The sequence below is a fragment of the Rhinolophus sinicus genome, linkage group LG03 (genome assembly GCF_036562045.2).
Source record: "Rhinolophus sinicus isolate RSC01 linkage group LG03, ASM3656204v1, whole genome shotgun sequence".
NCBI classification, from domain to species: domain Eukaryota; kingdom Metazoa; phylum Chordata; class Mammalia; order Chiroptera; family Rhinolophidae; genus Rhinolophus; species Rhinolophus sinicus.
Window position 1 is genome coordinate 199,004,108 of NC_133753.1, and position 21,083 is coordinate 199,025,190.

General features: G+C 57.2%; 1 protein-coding gene across 2 annotated transcripts in view; it reads left to right on the forward strand.

The window, feature by feature from the left end:
* The first annotated feature begins 3,446 nt into the window (after nucleotides 1-3,446).
* SLC12A7 (solute carrier family 12 member 7) overlaps nucleotides 3,447-21,083 on the forward strand; it is an 80,326-nt gene continuing 62,689 nt past the window's right edge. For both annotated transcript variants that reach the window (XM_074329130.1, XM_074329131.1), the window contains exon 1: nucleotides 3,447-3,653. In XM_074329130.1, the coding sequence (XP_074185231.1) occupies nucleotides 3,524-3,653 (130 nt within the window). In that variant the 5' untranslated portion in view covers nucleotides 3,447-3,523. The remainder of the gene's footprint in view (nucleotides 3,654-21,083) is intronic.

A 21,083-nucleotide genomic window follows, 5' to 3' on the forward strand; every position in this document is an offset into this window, starting at 1 on the left:
AGATGAGGCCGAAGCTATTTTCAGGGGCAAATGCATCGTCTTCGGTGTTTTATTTACCAAGACATGATGAAGATTGAAGATTGCTTTTTAAACTGAGTATTCAGATCAAGATGGTAGAAAGAAAGAGTGAATAGAAGAAACAGTGAAGACAAAAGCAGAATTCAATGAAGGGGAGAAAAGGGAGGCAGGACGTTCCAGCCCCCGGCTCCACACCCTCCCCGCCTGAAGGCTGTTTCATGTCTCCTGTCCCTCAGTGTCATTTTCTGGCACCCGTGAGTTCCTCCTTCCCGCCCCTGTCACCCTGCATTCACCACCCTCCATCATTTGCATCTTACTTTACCAGGTATATCGAGAACGTATGTGAACCAATCTGCATTTTTCCGGTTTCAACACTTTGAAGAAATAAGAGGTTTTACATCTTTCTCTCTTGCAGGTGGGTAGCAATGACCAGAGGCCCCTCGGGCTTCTCCCGGGGGGTCCCATCCACCCCCAACACGACAGGCAGAGCGATGTGAGGCACCCAGAGGCACTCGCCGAGGAGCTCCCAGGTTAGGCGATGTGACCTCTGTCCACATGGGCCAGAGGCTGGTGGCTGCAGTGGCCTGTTCATCCAGGCTGAGGTCGTGCGGCCAGTGGTTTCTGTGCAGCTCCAGTGTCTTCAGGTTTCTAGGACAGCCAGTGCTGACTGGGTGGGCAGAAAGCCGGTTCCATCGAGGCTGTGGCTGGACCGAGCAGGTTTGAGCATTTTGCAGAGAAAGCTGGAGACAGACTGTCCTCCTGCAGACCCTAAACGGTGGGAAGAGAAGGCTGAGGGGCAGACTGTCAGTCTTGGAACCGCTCTCTGCAGCTCCATTCCAGGCCTCCCTGCTGTCTCCAGTCTCAAGAGAGGCTGCTGGCTCCTGGTGACTGATGGTGGCCACCAGGGCCACCCAGTGGAGTGCAGCAGGGCAGATGCAGCCACCCCAGGCCTCTGCCAGCACCAGGCCTTATGGGGAGATTGCAGGACTCTTGCCATTCCAGTTCAGCCCGTACAAGGAGCTGTAGCCAGCGTATTTCATATTGCCCTGGAATTTCCACAAAATTCCACAACAAGAGCGAAAGGGGGAAAAGAAAACAGAAACAGCAAAAACCATGAGGAAAGACAAAGCTGTCATTCTTTGTAGGTAAAGATTCCCTTGCAAAAACCTAAGAAGTTGGACTGGAAAAAACAATTGAATAATGGAATTTAGAATTCTGTGAGGTGGCAGATTACAAAAGAAATACACAGAAGCCAGTAATGTTTTGCTTTGTCTTGCTTTTGTTTTCACATATCAGCATAGTTGCAAGATGCATTACAGCAGTAACAAAAAATGGTGGGTACGCGTGAATTAACTTGCACAGGACCTGGGTGAAAGGTCCAACACTGTAAAGATGTCAGTTCTCAGCAAATTTGTTTACAGATTGGATTTCCAATCCAGTGTGTGTGTGTGTGTAACTTTCCAAAATGATTCAAATATTTATCTTGAGGAAAAACACACAATAGTATCAGTGCGCAAGAATGGCCTAGAAAATACTGAAGGAGAATGGGGGTGGGAGGGGCAGGGCTGCTGTCCCGGTCCCTGTGTGTCACAGACCGAAATCTGGGGGTGGGGTGGGGGTGGGGTGGGGACAGGAGTGGCTCCTGAGCACCAAGAAGAGCCCATGAAGGCTGTGCAGGAAGAGGGTGGGAGTGGCCATGTGTGGCCGAGTGTGAGAACTTGGACCCTGGCCGACCTCTGCAGATGGTGAGCGGAGGTGGGGGAGGTAATGAGAAGGTGGGTGAAAGAAAGCAGCCCCCCTGGATCTTTCCTGCTGCATTCAATGTGTCCTTAACACCTAACCTCTCCTTCGTCTTCATTAACAGAGTCCCCAAACATTAGCGGGCACATTTCCCAGCCTTCTTTTTTTTTCAATGCTTGTGTAATTCTTTTTTTTTTTTTTTAGATTTTATTGGGGAAGGGGAACAGGACTTCATTGGGGAACAGTGTGTACTTCCAGAACTTTTTCCAAGTCAAGTGGTTGTCCTTTCAATCTTAGTTATGGAGGGAGCAGCTCAGCTCCAGGTCCAGTTGCCATTGTTATTCGCAAGGGACGCAGCCCACCATCCTTTGCAGGAGTCGAACTGGCAACCTTGCGGTTGAGAACCGACTGGCTTATGTGGGAATGGAACTGGCAGCCTTCGGTGTTAGGAGCATGGAGCTCTAACTGCCTGAGCCACCGGGCTGGCCCCTCCCAGCCTTCTTCATGGGCAGGTGTGGTCACATGACTAAGTTCTAGCTAGTGGGTCCAGCAGAGGTGTTGTGTGCAGCTTCTGGGTTGTGTTCTTGGGAGGGGGCTAATTACCTTCCCGTTTCCTCCCTCCCCTATTAGAATACAAATGTGATGGCTGGACCAGGGACAGCCATCAGGGGCTATGGGGTGAGTGAATGGAAGCAGACACAGCTGACCACTGACCTCCTTTCAGTCATTGTGCCAGTGTCCTCTTCCCCTGGGGCCCTCCTGGACACTCATTCACAATTTCACCCCTTCCAGACCCTTTCTCGTCTGCTTTTTAATCGGGGCTCTTATCTCTACCTCCACTCTAGAATGTGTGCTTCAAAAACGGCAGGGATTTCTGCCTCCTTATGTCGTTCACCGGGCCTGGCATAGCTAGGCGCTAAGAAATATTCGTTGAATGAGTAAATGTGCAAAGCACGTTGCATATTGTAGCTTTACAGGGATAAGTGCGAAGTGGCAGCGTAGTACCATAATATGAGCCTGTGGCTGCCGCAGGCGTTGCAGGACGAGTGCACAGAGTGGCTGGTTCTCACCAGGTTTCCGGGTGCGTCGGTCCCCACCCCCGACTCCCTGCCTCACCTTCTCTTTCCCGCCTTCCACTCTCCCGGGTGAGTCTTGGGGCGTCTGTCCCTCAAGCCCCACGGACTAGCAGCCTCCACCTTCCCTCCCTCCTGGAGCTTTGCTACCGGCCCTCAGTGGGCGTGGTCGGTCGCCCCGGCCACCTGTCCTGGCCACCTGTCCTGGCGCTAGGGGTGATGGCAATCCATCCGGGACCAGAGATCCCGGGCGTCCCTTGGCCTAAGCGTCCCCAGGACCGGGCCCTGGCGCGCTGACCCCTGACCGCCTGAGGTGCGACGGGGTCTCCCAGGTCTTGCAGCGCGACCCCCGAGGTCGTGCTGTTTGGGAGGGACACGACTGGCTTCGCTATCAAAGCTTTAGTGTCGCACAGCGAACAAGGATCTTGGGCGACGGTGGGCGACCACGTCCGCCCTGGCGTCCCGACGCCCCCTCCCGGGTTCCCGTGCGTCCGACCGCGCTCCTGGCTCCTCCCGGGTCCCTGACCGCGCAGGGTCCATCCTCCGGCCTCCTCCCCGGTGCCAGCCCCGCCCCACCAGCCGCGCCCCGCCCCCACCCCGCCCTCTTCCGCTCACCTCCAGCCCCGCCCGCGGCCGCACAGGCCCGGCACGCGTCGCGCAGCCTTCGCGGCACCCGGGGACCGGAGGCCACCATGTCCCAGCGCTTCGTGGTGACCCCCGCGGTAGGCGGGGCGGGGGACCCCGGCCCGGCAGCCGCCCCAGAACCGCCGTGCGTGGATGCGCTGCCCATCCTGAGTTACGGCCGCGAGCCAAGCCGCTACGGTAGGTGCTGCCGGACGGGGACGTCCCCTCGGGGAAGTGCAGGCGTTGGCCCGCGCCGCGGCTCCCTGCTGGGCGGGCGAGGTCGGTAGAGTCACGGGCGGGTGGCGGGTGGCAGGGGCGGGAGAGCTGCAGAGGCGCTGGCCTTGGAGACACGCGTGTCGCTTGTGGTCAGCGCTGGGTTGAGCCGGTGTGGTGCATCCGTAGCGCTCCCCTCCGAAGCCTTGACCGCAGCCCCACCTCCGCCTGCAGTCTGCCCTGTCCGGGGGCCTGGTGCGGGGAATGCCGGGGCATTGTCCTAGGGCATTGGCTGGTGACAGCTCCCAGGCCCTCTAATGTCCTGGCTCCTGGAGCACAGAGCGCCGGCCCAAGTCGCAACCGCAGGTGTGTAAGGGGTGTGTAGAGAGAGGCCTTGGAGACTGAGAAGGAAGTGCTCTGCTGGCCTCCTGTCCCTCTAATGCCACCGCCCCAGGGTCCTGAGGCCTCCTGTCAGAGCTGTGCTTTTATAATAAGGACAGCCCCTCTGGTCAGTCGCTGGGTTTGTGATCTTCCCTCAGTGACCTCACCTGCCTGTAACCACCTAACGTCTGCCTTTGTGGACCTTTGGACTTGACGGAAGTGTTGGCAGCCAGGACGGTCCCTCTGTGGGGGGATGTACAGAGTGTGTTCCTCCTGGCCACTCACTGCTCACTGAGGCGTGGCACCCACAGCCCTGGGAGGGGAGGGTGGGGACGTGTCGGGACACGGCCAAGCCTGGTTTCTGGTGACAGGGCTCCTCAGGAGCAGGGCTTGACTGAATCTGAAAGGCTGCTTGAGCCTGTCCCTCCAGTGCCGTTCCTCTCCCTCCTGAGAGCCCAGAGCACTGACCCCTGCCTGGGACAGAGGTGCTCAGGACCGAGGCCTGCCCAGGGGCTTGGCCTCACCCCACCTGCTACCCGGGCAGACAGCCCTTGGGAGGGCGCTCGCTTGCCCTCCAGACCTTGGCTACTTCTGGGCTGATGTTTGTCCCAGCCACCTGCAGCTTCTCCAGTGCCCAGTGGGCCCTGCAGGTCAGCTGTGGGGAGGTAGGCAGCTCTTCAGGCAGAAGGGCCTCCCCTGGGAAACTCAGTGTGTGTGGGTGTCGTGTGTGCACACAGTGAGGGCTCTGCGCGAGAGGGCTGAGGTTTCAGATGCTTGCTTAAGGCCTTCCGTTGAGTTACTGGGAAACGCTTCAGCACCATGGTGACACCTGAGCGGAGCCTCCCCAGGTGAGCAGGGGCCTCCTGATGTGCGTGCAGGTGTAGGTGTGTGTCACAGCCTCCTGCTCTCTACAACAGCACCATTGGCACAGATGGGGATATGCGGGTAGGTCCCGTTGTGCTCTGAGCTCTAGGTCAGCTGTGGACGTGTGGACAGGACTCTTGTCATCCTGGTGGCAGCTGGTTCTTAGGTCCTGCTCCCTCCCCGTCACCCTCTAACCCTGCCAATCATTCCTTCAGCTCCAGGAGGGGCATATGGCACCTGCTGTGCACCTGTGGCCTCAACCCCAGAGCAGGCAGGCCCTCTCCACCGCACCCCTGCAACAGCGCTGTGGGTGAGGCGGAGGGAGGGTGCCCTGCAGACGGAGCTGAGCCGTCTCCTGCTCCTGCTCACCCAGGGACACCGTCCTTTGTTTCACTCTGCGAGCAGGTGACTCTGCAGGTCATTGATTAGAATAAATCAGAGCCCGATCAGATCAGATCATCTCTCTGACCTCTTACGACCCCCAGCCTATTCTGAGTGAAACGGCTTTGATGAAGGGGGTGAGTGGAGATTCCAGGGAGAGTGTGGCTGAGAGAAAGACCCACATGAGAGCCTGGGTGAGGGCTTCCTGACGGGGTTGCTCTGTGAGAGGAGCTGGTTCTCCTGGGCAGCAGAGCTGGGCCCACACTCCCTGCCCCTGGGACCCTGAAGGCGATAGTCCGGTTCCCTGCTGACTCCAGCATGGGGCGTGCTCAGCTCCCGCGCTCTCCCCACAGGGACTGGGGCCTTGGCCTTCCTCTGGGCTGGAAGATGGACTCCCAGTGGGCACTGTCCCATCGTGGGGTGCGGCCCTGGGTCAGCTGACCCTCCTACAGTGCACCCGCTTTCAGGCCTCGTCTGCCTTGCTGGCCCTCGGCACCCAGCACGCTGGCCTGAGCCCCTGGGGAAGCGTCTGGTGCCAGGAGACATGCTCAGGTCTTTCCACTGTCCATGGGGCTGCTGAGATTTTCACCATTAGGCTGGTGGAAGAAGGGTGCTGCCCGAGTCCTCAATGTGTTTGGGGCCAGGGGATCCCACTGGGCCCTCGAATTCGCCCACACCCACCTTCATTGCTCCCTGTGGGCTGCTGTCTCGGGGGCAGGCCTCCCTCCCTCCCCACCGCCACCCTCAGGGGCTGAGGACCCAGGTGGGGCTGGCCACCCTGGCTGTTGCCCCACTTCAGCCCTAAACTTTGGAAACTGTGCTGAGCCTGTGGCCACTGCCTGCCCACGCTTGGTTGGCCAGCCTTTGCCAATAGACCTTGGGCTCCAGGGTGCAGGCGTTCCAGCCAGTGGTCAATCTAATGATTTTGTGTTGTGCCCACTATGTGAGAACAAAAGCCCTATTATTCGACATTTCATTTAGACGCTGACACTAAGTTTAAAAAAGGAAACAGGCTTTATTGGCAGCCTCGGTCCTAGCCAGGAAGTGGAGTGCTGTGGGCACTGGTTCAAGTTCACTTCCAGGTGTGTGTGTGGGGTGGTGATGGAGGGAACTTCTAATCCTTGGAACTCACAGGCTCCTAACTCCGTGTGGGTCCCCCGGTGCCTCCCTGCAGCGTCCAGCCTGCAGTGGGAACCACAGTTGCCATCTGACTTTGCCCCCAGACCAGCTCCCTTCAGTGCGTGCGTGCGTGCGTGCGTGCAGAGAGCATGCTGTGGTGGCAGGACGGGAGCCCAGCTCTGCATCCCTGTACCGTCCCTGTGCGTGGCTCAGCTAAGGTTCCCAAGGGGTCCCGTGAGAGCCCAGCACACACCGTCAGGTCACCACAGTGTGCTGAGCCGTTGCGGTTTGCCCAGTGCGAGAGCGGGGGCGGGGAGTCTGTGCTGGGACAGGATGCCTGTGTCCGAGCGAGCGCCAGGTGTGACTCCCTGCCCGCCCGCAATGTGGTTGCATCCTGTGAGCCCCAAGCCTAGGGCAGGAACAGGACAGGACAAGTGAGGGGACCACAGAGCATTCTGGTCTCCCAGGAAAGGTCTGGCTGCACTGCAGTGGGGCTGGAAAGCTCTCACATGGTTTGCGGGGGTTCCAGGTGAGCAAGACTGAACCATCGTTCTCTGCTTATTCCCAGTAAAGGGGTGCTGGCGGGAGCCCCCATGCAGTTCCTTCGTGGGATTGTCAGAGGGTTCCCAGATCCAGAATCAAGACATGCGATGGACATGTTTCCCCCTCGCCCTCAGCTGGAGAGCCTGCACGAGGCTGCCCTGAGGACATTTGGGGAGGGTCACAGCCAGCTCAAGGCCGTGGGGGGGGAGGTGGCCCAAGGGACACACACTTACTCACCCCCATCTCTAGTGATTCCCCCCTAGGGCCACACTGCACTGAGGTCAGCTTGACTCCCCGGGAGCCAGACTCCCCTCCGCCTTCTTGTGTCTCCCTGGTGTCGGATGGGCTGGACCTGAAGCAGACTCTGAGTGGAAGGTTCTGGAAGTCAGCAGGGCAGTGGTAGGGGCCTGTGGCTCAGGGTCGGTGGACAGCAGCCTGCCACTTCCATGGGGGTGTCTGTGAGGAGGCACCCTCTGGGCTGATAGAGCCAGCAGAGGCTATCTGCATTGGCCAAGGGCACACGAGGACTGGGCAGCCTGTCCACTTGGGCAGCGGGAGCCGAGGGGACTGGCCTGGTCAGGCACTGCCGTCGCTGGGCAGCGTGGGCACCTCAGTCTCCAGCTCCACAGCTGAGGGTGTGGAGTAGACACGCAAATAGGGGTGCAGTGGGGGGACGAAGGGCCAGCTGGCTCCCCACGTCACACTCTGTGACAGGCCCTCAGAGGGTCTGTGGACCCCCCGGAACACCCCCCCCCACCCTTGCCCAGATGGTGCATCTGTGCTTTCTACACAACTTCGTGACAGTCCGTCACGGGTGTGTGCTGGAGGCAGGTTCTTCTGGGCAGTTTCCTTCTCCGCTGCCAGGCAGGAGCCGACTGACCCAGGCTGGAGGCGGCTCTGGTGTCGGGGAGCCCCCAGGCGTGCAGGCTCCGTTTTCATTCCCTTAAATATTTTATGGAGCACGGCCGCTTGTTAATCTGTGAGTCGCCTCACGGCGCAGCCGGAGCAGCCATCCAGAACACCCAAGGGTCTGGTCACTCTGATGCCCGAGAATTCTCGCCGTGGTGATTTCTTACAGAAAGCGCTTGGAGGCACGTCCTTTGTTGCTCTTCTTTGCTGCTTAATGTTCAGTGTGGCTTCTTTGTATACAGGGCAGGATGGGCTGCGGAGTGGGAGAGGTGGGGGTGGGTGGAGGTGACTTTTGAGGCACTGACTCACCTGTCAGGTTTCTTTCTTTTTTTTTTTTTTTAACTTTTATTGGGGAATATTGAGGAACACTGTGTTTCTCCAGGGCCCATCAGCTCCAAGTCGTTGTCCTTCAATCTAGCTGTGCAGGGCACAGCCCAGCTCCAAGTCTAGTCGCCGCTTTCAATCTTAGTTGCAGGGGGCACAGTCCACTATCCCATGCGGGAATTGAACCAGCAACCCTGTTGTTCTGAGCTCGCGCTCTAACCAACTGAGCCATCCGGCTGCCCCTCTGGCAGCTCAGCGGCAGCTCGTTGTCTTCAGTCTAGTTGTGGAGGGCGCAGCTCACTGGCCCATGTGGGAATCGAACCGGCAGCCCTGTTGTTCAGAGCTCACGCTCTAACCAGCTGAGCCATCTGGCCACCCCAGGTTTCTGTAAATGGAATTCTAATCTCCAGGGAGACAATCACTGCAGTGGGCTGGGCCCACTGAGTGGGCTGCTGTGTGCATCCCCCTCACACTGGGGCTCCCGGGCTCCCCAGTGCTGGCTGCCCATCCTGCATGTAGTCAGTCCACACTGCAAAAGGTGGAAGCCACCCAGGGGTCCCCTGACAAACACAAGTGGTCCATCCGTCCAATGGACTGTGATTCCGACACTCTGACACCAGCCACAGCATGGACAGACCTTGAGGACACTGCTGAGAGAGATAAACCAGACACAAAGGACAAACGCTGCGTGATTCCTCTTACATGAGGTCCCTGGAGTGGTCAGACTCAGAGACAGGAAGTGGACGGTGGTGCCAGGCGCTGGGGGAGGGGACGGGAGTGAGGGTCTAATGGGGACAGAGGTTCGGTCTGAGACGATGAGCAAGGTCTGCAGATGGTGGTGGGGGTGGTTACACAGTGGTGTGAACGTGCCTAATGCTGTGGAACTAGGTGCTTACGATGGGTCAAGTGGTGTATTTTATGTTATGTATAGTTACTTTACCACAGTAGGAAAAAACACGGAAAAAAAAAAAAAAGCAAACAGGAGGGAAGGGCCAAGAGGGAACTAAACACCTCCCCTTGCCGCCTGCTCCTGCCAGAGAGCCCGGTCTCTTGTTTCCTTTCTGGGAGGCCAGTCTCATTAAATCGATCTCTCCATGCAGGGCTCTCCCAGGAGTGGGTCCTTTTTAATCTAAATTGCTCTCTGCACGGTGCAAATTCAGGCCTCTTACAGGAGACATTTTTGTCCAGGGACCTTCCTGTTTCAAATAACTCTCTGTGTGACCTCTTCCGTGCTGTCCTGGAGGGGGAGTGGGGCCGCTGGCAGCTTCCTGCATGCAGATCCCAGGGAGGGGGCCTCAGGCCTGGGACGGCAATTCATACTGCCCCCTCCCGCCCCCCCTTCCTTGGACAATGAAGATGCACAGCAGCCTCAGCCATGGGGGGATTGAGGTCCCAGCTCGTGCTGTGGAGGGGCCTTCCTTCAGACGGGAGGACTTGCCGGGGGTGACATGGGCTGCAGACTCAGGGACCAGGACACGCGGCTGTGCAGCCTGCAGGGGCCGGCCCTGGGCACCAAGAGGGCGTGCGAAGCAAGGCTGGCACTAGGTGTGTTGGGCCCCTCGGTGCACAGGCCGTGTGTCAGCCACGGGAAGGGAGTGTGTGTGTGCACACATGCGCATGTGTATGTGTGCATGCGTGCAAGTTTTCTCCCGCCTCAGCAGAGCTGCCGTCCCACCCTGCCCTCACTCTGCAGTTTGCAGAGCAGTCCCACGTCGTCACCTCACTCATGTCTTGGACGCCCGGTGAGTGAGGGGACACGGTGTGCTGCCCGGTGTACGTGGCCCCCTGTCTTTCCTGGTGCAGGCTGCCAGAGCCCCTCTGTTAGCAGCCCTGGTCCCAACATCACCCCCACTGGGACTGGGTGGGCTGAGGGGCCTTTGAGCGCTCTAGAAGCTTCCCTCAAAGCTGAGCTGAACAGCAATGCTCACTGCAGACACCTGAGAGAGAAAACGTGGGAAGAGCAGTTGTTAGGGCCCCAGAGAAGCAGACCCACCAGCACGTTGGCTACCAGGACTGTGGCGTGGTGTGTCCAGAACGTGCGGAAGAGCTGCACTTCGTCTGTGGCCATCTGCGGGCAGCGTTCTTTCCTTCTCAGAGGTTAGCCTTCGGCTGACTGCACGAAGCCCACCCACAGTAGGGAGGGCAGTCTGCTCTACCCAGAGTCCACCGATTTAAGTGATAATTTCATCCAAAACACCTTCACAAAAACATCCAGAAAGACGTTTGAGCCAATATCCGGGCAGACTTCCAGCCCCCAGGACAGAGGCAATAGATGTCTGTTCTGTGGTGCCTGTTATGCCCACGCTCACAGATAAACTGTCCAATTGTGGAGCCCACGGGCACCCCCACACCCGCAGGCAGGCTTGTCTCAGCTCAGCCTCCTCCGTGGCCGTGCCCCGCGGCTCTGCTCCGCCCTGAGCCCCCAGTGGGCGCCCCTGAACAGCCATGGTGGCCCACCTTGAGGTCACTCTGAGCTGTCACAGCAGGGCCCTGGGACCTCCCCTGGCCGAGGCTCCCTGCCTGGCAGCCACGTCCATCGGGACCCACGCTGCCCCCCTCACCCCATCTGAGCTTCCCCCGGGGCCTGGGCTCCGTGTTGCCTCGTTGCCTGGAGACCTGCGTGCTCCTGTCCCCCTGGAGACACAGTGAGTGCTGCCAAGATCCTCAGCAAAGGGAGGGCAGGCCACACCGGTGCATCACTGAGTCCCATCCCCATTTGTAGGAGGGACACCTCCTGGGGGGCTGCCTGCAGGGGGAGAGAGCCAGCAGGTAACCCCCAGTTTGCCTGTGTCCACAGTGCTAACAAACTGGGGGCAGTCAGTGTGCAGGTGAGCCGTTGGGATGCCTGCGAGCCCTCGAGCCCTCAGGGATGATGGTGCCACCCCAGGAACGAGCCAGCTGCCGCCTCAGCAGGACCTGCCGGAACCTGCAGGGTCTCAGTGCCCTGCACCTGGGAGGGGGCTGCAGGTGCCGCAGGACTGGGTCTCCCCCAGCCACTGCACAGGCGAGCCCTCAGCCTCTGTGGGCCAGGCCCTCACAGTGCCCCCCCCCCCCACACTGCTGCCACCTGCAGAACGCTGAGGGAGTGACTCCCTGGGGCCCACATACGTCCGAGTTTGGATCTGGATCCTGTTTTAGTTTTGAGGTTTGTAGGGGGCTAAATGGTGGCCCCACCGTGTGACTCTGCAGGTTCTGAGCCACAGACGGTGCCTGTGCTCTGACGCGCCCCCATCTGCCCATTTCCAGAGTCGGGGCAGGTGATGCCCTCCAGGAGAGCGGGAGGGCTGCTCACAGAACCCACTTCCAACAGCATCCATCCCCAGGGAGCTGGGTCACATGTGGCTGCACAAGGTTCAGGTGGGCCACTGCCTGTTGTGAGAAGGACGGTTGAGTGGGCAGGTATTGGGGTTCACCAAGCTCCTTTTCTCCAGCGCCACCAGCCCCTCCCCTGCAGGGACCATTTCTCTCAGCGTGAGCCACATGGCCCTACTGTCCTGAGTGTCGGCCAAGCTGTGCCCTCTTGGTTGGGGTGCGGGGCTTCGTGACAAGCTGAGCCCCTGCTAGGGTGCCTTCCCCCCGGCCCATCCCCTGGTGCACTGCCCTCAGCCCCCCGTTCTGGTGTGTGTCCGCCCACAGGTCACCTGTGGTGCTGTCACCAGCCCAGCTCCCTCCCCAGGAAGCCCACCAGGCTGAGCAGAGGCCAGGGAGGCCGCCCCATCTTCCCGTGTGTAAAGGAAGACCAGCCAGCCAAACCCACGCAGGCAAGGGTGGAGCCCCACTTGTGGGACCTTGGGGGGCTCCAGGAGTGGACCTGCTGCTGCCCTGAGGCCCCTTCTATAGTTGGGACCGTGGCGTTCTGGTCAGATCCACTGGGGCAGGGCACAGGGACCGCCCGCGTGCCCAGCTGTTGGAAGTGGTCCCACTGTGTGCAGAACGCTGAGGGAGTGACTCCCTGGGGCTCACATACGTCCGAGTTTGGACCTGAATCCTGTTTTAGTTTTGAGGTTTGTAGGGGGCTAAATGGTGGCCCCCAAACATTATGCTCATGTCCTAACCCCTGATTCCTGTGAACATGGCCTTATTTGGAAAAAGGCTCTTTGCAGACCCACTTGGATCATCTGTGTGGCCTTGGATCCAGTGACAAGTGTCCTCGTAAGAGACACAGAAGGGAACAGACACATAGAAAGAGATGGGAGTGACGCAGCCACAGGCCAGGGCCACCTGGAGCCCCAGAAGCTGGAGAAGGCAGCAGGGCCGTCCCTGGAGCCTCCGGAAGGAGTGAGGCCCTGCGTCTCCCTGATCTCAGAGTTCTGACCCCAGAGCTGTGAGCACAGGCGCACGCGTGCGTGTGCGTGTGCGTGTGCGTGTGTGTGTGTGTGTGTGTGTGTGTGTGTGTGTGTGTGAAGCCACCAGTCTGGGCTGGGTCATAGCAGCTGGCTTTCTGAGTGATGCCTGCAGGGGCTGGCTGGCTGGGTTTGCCTGCAAGGTTGTTCGGGAGCACTACAGGCAATGCTTGCTTTACTCACCACCCAAGTGGCATGCCAGTGGGCCAGCACCACTGTCTGCGTCTACAGTGAGCAGCCCCTAGCCCAGACCCCCAGCCATTGCTGCAGCTGGAGCCTGGGGCCTTCTGGGGCCATCCTAGGAGAAGGAGGCTGGACCCCAGCAGGGAGGTGACCACTGTGTCCTGGAGCCGGTGGAGACACTGGGACTGAGGGGTGATCAAAGGAACCCCGGAGTCTGGGACCTGAACCGGAAATCAACTCCTGAAGCAGACCCAGTTCCAAAGTGCAGCTTGGGCCAGGGGCTGAGTCACCCAAGGCTGCTCTCCCAGGAAGCGCAGGGCAGGCGGTGCCACCCCCACCCTCCAGGGCCCCATAGGTCCCACCCGTTCCCCCAGCCAGAGCCGCTCCCCTGCATCCCCACTCCCTAGTGTGCTGCACAGACCCAAGGCCTGGCCCTGGCAGGGTGGCACAGAGCACAGGGCACTACGTCACCGCCACTCTTACACAGCCAGGCGTCCCCTGGAGTCCTGGGGGGAGGCCTGCCTGGCACTGGGCCCCTGCCCACCTGCACTATGTCCCCTCAGCCCTTTGCACTTTGCCTACGTTTGGTAACAGGCTTCGCTTGGAAGCCAGGTTGTGACTTGAAAACCCAGCAGGGGGTGAGTGTGCAAGTCCTGGTGCTGAGGACAGGCCGTGGGGCAAAGGGCAGGAACGGCGACAGAAATGCAGAGGCCCACACACGAGGCCAGGCCTCGGGCACATGCAGCGCCTGCCTGCGTCTGTCCGTCGTGTGCACACAGAGCTGGGAACAGTGCCAGCGACTGACTGGCCTAGGGGGCTGCCCGACTGGCAACTGTGCGGTTTTCCTGCGGCTGAGTTGTTCTTCTGCACGTGTATTTGAATCAAAGGGGCCCGTGCTCGGTTCATGGTGGTCATTCTGGCGGCTGGTGTCCCTGCTTCTGGCCCTGGGCCCTTTGCCCTTTGTACTGGGCAAGTGGGAGCCCTCACACTCGGCGACAGCCTGAGGGCAAAGCCCTGGGCCCAACGACAGCCCCACAAGTGTGAGCCCCCGTTACGGGGGCACATCTGTCAAGTGTCCACCGTGCGCCGTGGTCTCCAGGAGGCGCGGCCCCACCCCCCACCCCCAGTAGGTGTCCAGACAAAGCCTGGTGGACCCGCTGTGGGGGCACCTGGACTGGCCCCTGAGGCAGGGTGGGATTGGTGTGAAGCCACAGGGGTGAGTGACAGGTGGTCTGAGAAGACCGGGCAGGGCTGGGCGATGAGCACAGTGGGTGAGGGCAGCAGGGGCCGCCCAGCGTGGAGGTGGCGGCTCCCTGTCGCTGCGGCACAGGCTGAGGTGCTGTGGCTTCCCCTGGAGCGGCCTTCTGCCCGGGCCCTGGAGCCCCGGTGTGGTGATTAACGAAGGACGTGCGACTTAGTGGGAATGAGAAAATGTCCCGGCAGAATCCACGCCATCACCTCAGAAACGTGTGTGTCACCTACCGCTTGCCAGCACCGCTCAGGTACCGCCTGCCCGTGGGTCCTGATGGGTCCTCACTGTTTGCTGGGGTGAGCAGGAAGAACCTCCCCGGCAAAGGCCACTTCCAGGAAGAGACGCCCCCGCTGCCTGGGTAACCAGCCCAGGGGCATCAGTGCAAAGTCCCTGGGGCAGGGCCCACTTCCAAACCGGGCTGTGGACGTGAACAAAAACCTCCAGTGCCAACGGGCAGAGCTGAGTCCTGTGGCCAGGACTCCCGGGCAGGCAGACGAGTGGGAGAACGTCACTGCTGAGAGAGGGCCATGCAGGTGCCCTGGTGGGGGCTGTGGGCCTGGGGAGACCGGAGGTGGGGAGCTAGACGGGGCAACCTGTGTGGGTGGCTGGGGAGTGTTTGCTTTCTGTGGCTGGTCCTGAGTGGAAGTGGGGCAGTCGCTGACCACATGCTGACCACCTGGACCCATTGCTGCTGGGGCTGTGGTTGGGCCCTGGGCTGCTGGCCGCGGGGGCCGTGTCTGCGCCGTCTGCTGTGTGGGCAGCACCTCACTGCACAGAGGGTGGGCTGCACGGGGAGCAGGTCCTGGTCGCTCCTGTTTGCAGGTTTCGGGAGGGGCCCCATGTCCCCGCTAGGGATGGGGGCGGATAATGTCTGCAGTCCAGGCAGTGAGCTCGAGGGGGTGGAAACCTCAGGGGAGATAGTGACCTTCAGTGACCACTGAAACGTTGCTAGCCGTGCTCTGTGGGGCTCTGTGGGGCATCAGGGTTGTGGGGTCCTGCGGGTTGGAGAGGGGGCCCAGGGCCCCTGGCCTCCAGGTGACCGCTGGGCGAGTAACAGGCCGGCCAGTAGGGGGCGGGGAGGACGGTGCCTAAGGCCCTGCAGTGGGAGCAGGTGTGGGTTTGTCAGGCCCGTGTCTGGTGCCCAACCTCGGCCTCCAGCCTGAATCCTGTGAGCACCCCTGGTCCTGGGGCCACCTCTTGGGCCTCGTTCACCAAGCCAGACCCTGCCAGAGGCCACAGGGACGGAGGCATTCCAGAAGGTTCCAGCCCAACCTCACAGCCCTCACTCAGATCTCCCTGTCCTGCTGACCTGGGGCCTGTCACCACCCCCAGACCACCCTTCCCATCAGATTCCTGTCTGGGGTCCTGGACTCCCCCCCCACCACCACCACAGGGCTCCCTGGGCCGTCCCCCCGCCCCGCCCCACTTCAGATTGCACTGGCTGCCAGGAGGTGGCCTGGCTCTTTCTGAGCTGTACCTCCACCTCTGCCCCCAGGCCTTGTCCCCTCCTTCCTCCTCCTCCTGTGACCCCAGGTGGCCCTGTCCTGTACCTCCCATCTGCGTATCTTCCCTCTGGGCTCCCCTGGAAGGCCCGGAAGGGTCTCTCCTTGCACAGCTCCCCCCCACTCTGTGCCTGAGACTGCACTTCAGAGAAAGAAGGAACCTTCTCTCCTCCTCCTCCTAAGTACTCAGGGCACCAAGCAGGGGCCTGGGCAGGTTTGGGGGGACCCTCCCACCTGTCCGCTCTGGGGGTTGGCGGGTGGAACCTTTCCCTCTGTACTTCAGGCCTGGGGAGGGGAAGGTCCTGTCCCTGTTCCCCTCCCCATACTGCGGGGTCCTCTGGCACAGGTTTGGGCTCAGGGCCCGCCCCCCACAGAGTTGCCCCGATGCTGCAAAGACCCTCAGTGGGGCACCCTGCTCAGGACACTAGCCACCAGGGCCCCTCCTCACGACCAACCCCACCAGAGGACCCATCAGGCATTGGCTGAAGCAAGTGCTGTGGCTTCTGGGAGATTCTGGAGGGTTGGCCACCTTGGTGGGGAGGGGAGCAGCAGAAGCATCACCACGGCAGCTGAGCCTCCCGTAAGCAAACAAGCCAAATTTTAGGCGATTTTCAGCATTTTTTCTGAACCACACCCAGAAATAAAATTGTGGAGGTAACACCAGAAGCTTCTTGGGTTTTTTAACTTTCTTCTTTAGGGGAAACTGGAGATCACGCCCTGAGCTGCCCTGGCGGGGCTGCCCCTCCCTCGTGGTCTGACCCCAGGCTCAGGATCCGATGACAGTGAGCAGTGTGGTCTGTGCAGGCTGACAACAGCAGGCACCTTCTCCTTCTGAGTCACCAGGATTCAGAATGATGCCGGCCCTGGAAGCAGGCTTCTCGCTTTCGTGCCTGTGACCCCAGCCAGAGTCTTTTCTTTCCTCCTGTTTGACCATGTCGGTTATCCCCCACGGTGGAGCCTGTGATTTTCCTCCCCAGACAACGCTGGCCAGTCCTAGGTGCTCTCACGTTCATTCGTGGCCTGGCCGTAAAGAGCCTGGCCTGGCCCCTCAGGAAGGCCAGATGCATGCTGGCCTGACACCTGGAAGCCATGCCCTCGCCAGCCCTGGGCACCCTTCTCCTGGCACACCTCCAGGGGGACAGGAAGGCAGGGTCTGGGGAATTTGGCTCCGGCCCTCACATCAGGGAAGGCTGGAAGTCGGCCTCCGGAGCCTGGGGTCTCAGGCTGACCCCACACGGACCCCGGGAACTCTCCCGGTGGCTCTCTGCCCTCAGACTCACTGGGACCTGCACAGGCCTTTTAGATCTAATTTTAATTTTTTTTTTTTTAATTGGGGAAGGGAAACAGGACTTTATTGGGGAACAGTGTGTACTTCCAGGCCTTTTTTCCAAGCCAAGTTGTTGTCCTTTCAATCTTAGTTGTGGAGGGTGCTGTTCAGCTTCAAGTTGTTGTCCTTTCAGTCTTAGTTGTGGAGCGCGCAGCTCAGCTCCAGGTCCAGTTGCCGTTGCTAGTTGCAGGGGGCACAGCCCACCATCCCCTGTGGGAGTTGAACCGGCAACCTTGTGGTTGAGAGGATGTGCTCCAACCAACTGAGCCATCTGGGAGCTCAGCAGATCTAATTTTTAATTGTGCTAAAACACACAAAACACAACATTTACCATCTTGCCCATTTTTAAGTGTACAGTTTGGTGGCATTATGTACATTCGCAGACCTGGCCTGGTCCTATGCCCCCTTTCCATCTGCACCCGCCCTTGTCAACCGAGTGTAAATGAACCCGGGCTTAGCTAGAAATAAATGGTAACCAATTAGTCAAGGATCAAAGAAAGAAAAGCGTAGGGTCCTTACAGTAAAAAGTAGGTCCTTTCTACTATTTTATTTTTAAATGTATTTGCCAAGTACAGTTGACATACAGTGTTATGTTGGTCTCAGGTATGTCTGTAATGTTGGTCTCTTTGCAGCACAGTGGTTACATGTTTATATTCCTCATGACATGGTCCCGCTGACTAGCCGAGTACCCACCTGACACTACACGTAGTTTTTACTTATTATTGATTGTATTCTCTATGCTGAACTTTACATCCCAGGACTGTTTTTATAACTCGCTCCTTGTACTTCTTAATCCATTTTCACCTTTTTCACTCACCCCCCCAGCCCTCCTCCCCTCTGGCAACCATCAGCTTGTTCTCTGTATCTATGAGTCTCTTTCTGTTTTGTTCGTTCATTTATTTATTTCTTTTTTTAGCATTCCACAATATAAGTGAGATCGCATAGTATTTGTATTTCTCTGTCTGACTTACTTCGCTTGGCACAATACCCTCTAGGTCCATTCAGGTTGTTGCAAACGGGAGGCTTTCATCCTTTTTTATGGCTGAGCACCGTCCCGCTGTATAAATGCACCCTCTCCTCTTTATCCATCATCTGTCGATGGGCACCCAGGCGGCCTCCACGTCTGGGCCACTGTAAACAACGCTGCAATGAGCATCGGGGTGCATGTGTCTCTTCAAATTAGCGTTTTGGTTTTCTTTAGATAAATATGCAGAAGTGGGATTGCTGGGTCATAAGGTAGTTCTATTTTTAATTTTTTTGCGGAACCTCCATACTGTTTTCCGTAGTGGCTGCCCCAGTCTGCAATCCCACCAACAGTGCACGAGGGCTCCCTTTTCTCCACGTCCTCACCAATACTTGTCGCTTGTTGATTTATAGATGACAGCCATTCTGACAGGTGTGAGCTGATGTCTCATTATGGTTTTTATTTGCATTTCTCTGATGATTAGTGATGTTGAGCCTTTTTTCATATGTCTATTGATGATGTGTATGTCCTCGTCAGTGACATGTCTATTCATGTGTATTCATTTTTTAAAATCAGATTGTTTGTGTTTTTGATGCTGAGTTGTATGAGTTCCTTATATATTTTGGATATTAATCCCTTATCAGAAGATGAATATCTTCTCCCATTCAGTAGGTTGTCTTTTTGTTTTGTTGATGGTTTCCTTTGCTGTGTAAAAACTTTTTAGTTTGATGTAGACCCATTTGTTTATTTTTTTCTTTGTTTTCCTTGCCCAAGGAGATATATCCAAAAAGATACTGCTAAAAGCAATGTCAGAGAGTTTACTGCCTATGTTTTCTTCTACGAGTTTTACGGTTTCAGGTCTTACATTTAAGTCTTTAATCTATTTTTAGTTTATTCTTGTATATGTAGTAAGAATGTGGTCCAGTTTCATTTTTTTTGCGTGTATCTGTCCAATTTCCCCAGCACCATTTATTGAAAAGACAGTTTTTACCCCATTGCATATTCTTGCCTCCTTCATTGTAGATTAATTGACCACATAGTTGTGGGTTTATTTCTGGGCTGTCTGTACTGTTCCATTGTCTATGTGTCTGTTTTTATGCCAGTGCCATGCTGTTCTGATTACTATAGTCTTGTAGTATAGTTTGATATCAGGTAGTGTGATACCTCCAACTTTGTTCTTCTTTCTCATGATTGCTTTGGCTATTTGGAGTCTTTTGTGGTTCCATATACATTTTAGGATTATTTGTTCTAATTCTGTGAAAAACACTACTGGTATTTTGATGGGGAGTGTGTTGACTCTATAGCTTGCTTATGGACATTTTAATATGTTAATTCTTCCTGTCTGTGAGCACGGTGTACACGTGTGCTCCCATAGATTTGTTTCTTCTTCAGTTTCTCTCTTCAGTGTCTTACAGGTCTTTTACCTCCTTGGTAAAATTATTCCTAAGTATTTGTTTTTAATGTATAAAATTCAGCTGATTTCTGAGTATTAATTTTGTATCCCATGACTTTATTGAATTCATTCAGTTCTAAGAGATTTTTTGGTGGATTCTTTGGGGTTCTCTTTATATAGTATCATGTCATCTGCAAATATTGACAGTTTTATTTCTTGCTTTCCAATTTGGATGCTTTTCATTCCTTTTTCTTTTCTGATGGCTGTGGCCAGGACTTCAACACTATGTTGCATAGAAGTGGTGACAGTGGGTGTCCTTGAAAAGTACACTCTTGAGAAGAATCAGTCCTGTGTTCTTAGCCTCTGGATTGGTCCGAAACCTCTAGATGACCGGTGGTCTGGATACTGGGTATCAGGTGGTCTGGATGTGTGAACATTCTTACCTTAGTCCTTCAGGATGTTACCATAGGGTTACCTGTAGGAGTTATATATATACATACCGGGTGCCAAAACAATGTATACGCATGGCTTGTATTCATCTTTTGTTATTGGGTATTTATATTTAAAAGGCTCATGTTATAGTGGGTATTAAAATTTTAATACAGTTTTCTCCTTTCTTAAAATGTGTGTATATTTTTCTTGGCACCCTCTGTGTGTGTGTGTGTGTGCACACACACGCACACTTTGTATACCTTCTCCAGGCATAACTGGAGAGCTCAGACGTTTAAGTTCTGGGCGGGTAAAGCAAGAACAAAATCCTTTCCTCAGGCCTCAGCCTATGTCATTGTAGTAATTTACAAGCTTGACTACAGTGACTCCGTTTTATTTCTTCACTCTTTCCTCACCTTCACCCTCCAGAAAATCCCTGACTCATTAACAGCCACCGTGGGCCCTTCACACCTCACACGTTCTCTCCCAGTGCCTCTCCCGCCAAAGGTGAGGGCTGTTGCCCAGGACACAGGGAACATTCCAGATGCTCGCTGTTGGTCATTGGCCAGGACTCAACCTTTGGTCCCGTTGAGTGGCCTCACGTCCCCCCGCGTCAGTGCCCCAGTGTCTCTGTGGCTTTTTTCTCTGCATGTCGGTGTCCCCAGACCCTGGGCCTGCTCAGGGGTTCAGCTCCCTGTCCCTTGGGTGAGCAAGGGTCCGTCTCCTGCCTGTCAGCTGGTGTGGTGTGTGGCCTCAGAGCCTGGCTGTGGCTGTATTTGCCCAGGAGGGGTGTTTACTCTCCAAACACTTCCAGACCTGCCTGGTGCCACCCAGGAGTGGAGTGTCCCAGCTGCCCTCTCAGAGACAAAAGGCATGGTTGTCCCTTAGCAGTGAGGGCCCCAGCTGGATATGTCCACCCTGTGTCCCGGGGAAGGGCCAGCAGGAGTGCTCTGGTGGTGTCTGTGGCCCCTTGGGGCGGTGCCCCTGATGTCCAGGGCACGTGACTATATTCTAGGAAGGATAAGAATATTCCAGGAAGGACGAGGGAGCGACTATATTCCTGGATGAGGGCTTCGCTGAGGGTCAGCAGGGGTGTGAGCAGGGGAAGAGCTGTGTGAGGCTGTCAGACCTGGGATCTCAAGGGGTTCCTCCTGACTGCAGAGGGCAGCAGGAGGAGAGAGAATAAACCAGAGCCTGAAGAGCGTGGTGGGGAAGGTGAGGGAGCCTGTGTGGGTGGACGGAGGAAACTGGCCTGGCTTCAGTGTGGGAGCGGGTCCAGGTTAGTGTCTGCACTAGCAGGATACCTCAGAGCCACTGCCCAGGCACGCAGAGCAGTGTGGTGATGGGCCCGGGCTGCCCCAGGCCACATAGGAAGACATGCGTGCTAAACACAGTGAGTGCATGTGGGCACATACACGCACTCACAGAATGCACACGGACCCAAGCAAAAGTGCTCAGGCACACACACACTCCCCCACACACACACACACTCCAGTTGGGG